Source organism: Diadema antillarum, unplaced genomic scaffold (genome assembly GCF_040938485.1).
Source record: "Diadema antillarum isolate AM-2024a unplaced genomic scaffold, OU_Dant_1.0 seq00000798_RagTag, whole genome shotgun sequence".
NCBI lineage: Eukaryota > Metazoa > Echinodermata > Echinoidea > Diadematoida > Diadematidae > Diadema > Diadema antillarum.
Window position 1 is genome coordinate 985,555 of NW_027271682.1, and position 2,517 is coordinate 988,071.

The window sequence follows — 2,517 nt, forward strand, 5'->3', positions numbered from 1 at the left end:
GATAATTACTATCGACAGTGTCCATCCTGAGTATTTCATCAAAACTTTTCAAGGGTTTATTGAGATCCTTTCGATGACTGACGATGAGAATGTTATCTATGTAACTGCTCGACGACAGACATTGTGTTTATAAGTAAGACGTCAGCTTGATCATCAATTCCTGAATGTTGTCTTCCCATTCCTGCAGATTGCTGAGAGAAACCTTCGGCTACTCGTGTTCGGTGCCGGGCATTTCGATGTCGTCATGGTTGGAGAATGATGCTCATCAATTCCGACGACGAGTTACTGGCGGACAGCATGCTTGACTCGGATGACATCAAACCGGTCCTGGCACACCACGTCACCTGGATTCACAACGCACCAAAGTGCGACAGCTGCGCGGTTATGACCGGACTCGGAAGCGATCATCCCGCCCGAGACCTTCCCGCTTTTACCAGGAGATGTCCTCATCACAGCACCAGTATGGAAAGACCACGGATAAACGCAATTACACAGAAATCCTTTCCACCGTATGAAACGCGGCTTGAAACTGGCTTTCTACCAGATATCGTACAAGGTAAATCAATGCAACGAGCGCGTCGCTATGACTTGTTGCGAGATAACCCCGAAAACGATCTTGTTCTTGACAAAGACTCGAAGTTATTATCGTGTCAGGAGGACACGAGACACTCAAGTAATTCCCTGCCAAAAATAAGACAATTTCCGCGACAATCGAACGCAAACCACAGCGCTGGCTTGCGACTGAGTGTGAATACATTATATAACCACAGACTGTCTAGGTCGCTGGATATGTACGACCGCGTGAGACAGCTAGAAGTTGAGGGTCGATACCTCGCGACGCCCCAGTCCGACAGCCGAAAACTTTTGAGTGGCGCACGAACAGCTTCCGACGGGTCGATCACGGACAGTGGGATATATGACGGAACGACCGACGAAGAGGTACTCCTCAGTCGCGTTTCGCTCGACGAAAGCGCATCGGAGGGCGAGGAGGCCGACGATGTGCACGCACTGACTATTAATCCCTTCCCTTACGAGACAGGGCGATCACCGTACGAGAATGACATCGATACTGAGCCCGAGAGGCCACCCACACCAATCAAACCGAAAAAGAAGAAGAAGAAAAAGAAAGAGCCCCCTCCACCACCTCCGAAGCCGAGACCGAAGAAGATCAAGAGACCTTACCAGCGCAAGAAGCCGATCAATTTCGCAGCACTCCGGCGCCACGAGCAAGAAGTGGCAAGGCGACATCCCATCAGAAAGCAATTCCTCTACTCGCACATTCTGGAAAGCGAACTCCAGAGCTACATTCCAGCACGGAGGCCCGGCGGGAAACTGAAGCCGGTTTACAAGCGGTCTTTGCAAACCGGGGATATCATGCTACCCGATTATCCCATAACCGTCGAATACACCCAGCTCGAAGAAGGTGACCACGCGCACACGAACTCTCCCTGGCAGATCACGCGGCGCCGGCAGGAGGCGCTGCAGGCATTCATAGAGAGGAGGCGGAAGATGCAAAAACACGTCGCCACGAAGAGCAAACGGAAACGCGTGCGGTTCATTCTTCCACCAGGACACGTCGACAGCGTAAGCGATCATGATTCCGTCGAAGATGAACTCGATGATGATGAGAATCACGAAGAAAGGCAAGCACTGCCTCTTGAAAATGCCGATGAACAAGGTGATGATGCAAACGGTGCAGAGAAAACTGAACAAACTCCAAAAGAATCTAATGAAAGGAAGGATGAACAAGCACCAGATGCAGTTGATGCTGCTGAAGCGATATCCCGCGACACAATGTCGGACCTCATAGGCGACTCGACCTTGAAGAACTCAGACGAGCTCGTAAGTGATTGGCTGCAGACGATGGAACCTAGTCGCCATCAGAGTCGGAAATATTCGGGAGATCGACTCAGTATCACGGATCAATTCGTTAAGCTGCCGAAGATATCCGAGTCGGAGCCTCTTCCGCGAATCTCCCTTACGCTTGCCGACGATGCTCAAATCATTCCAATACTAGACTCTGCAAATGTCGGTACCAACGAAGTTGAGGAAAGCTAGCTTGGTATCAAGCCATAAAAGACAACGACATTTGGTACTTTTAACTGATTAATGTGAACAATTGGGTCAGCAAACTGTTCATATATCCATAAAGTTATTTGCTAAAATAACATGATGGATAATTGATTTCATTTACTGCAAAACTGTAGCACATTATCGCAACCCTTTGTACAGCTGACAATGGCTGAGTGCAACGGTTAAGAAATGGTAGATGTCGTCAAAGTATTTTCCTCTCAGTGGTGATGGTAGTAAATCGTGTCTTTTTTTGTGTGTGTCTTTTTCGTTGTCATGAAATTAATGTCTAGTGCAAAACAAGGTTCATTTGATAGCAAAGTCTAAGTTTTGCCAACAATTATAATATTGCACGTTGAAATCAAGTGATTATAATCAATGGCTGATTAAGGTATGAATGGATAACCATCAACAAATGAGCAAAGTCGCATCCCTTGGCTTGCTTGG

The 2,517-nt window shown here is 47.9% G+C and overlaps 1 protein-coding gene across 1 annotated transcript; it reads left to right on the forward strand.

Annotated features, from left to right (window-relative positions):
* The first annotated feature begins 297 nt into the window (after positions 1-297).
* On the forward strand, positions 298-2,058 carry LOC139739375 (uncharacterized). Its single transcript, XM_071649995.1, has one exon. The coding sequence runs from the start codon at positions 298-300 to the stop codon at positions 2,056-2,058; it is 1,761 nt and encodes a 586-aa protein (XP_071506096.1).
* The last annotated feature ends 459 nt before the right edge of the window (positions 2,059-2,517 follow it).

Bases quoted from the DNA above. Each gene is read 5' to 3' on its own strand.
- LOC139739375 (XM_071649995.1), top strand. From the start codon at position 298: ATGCTTGACTCGGATGACATCAAACCGGTCCTGGCACACCACGTCACC.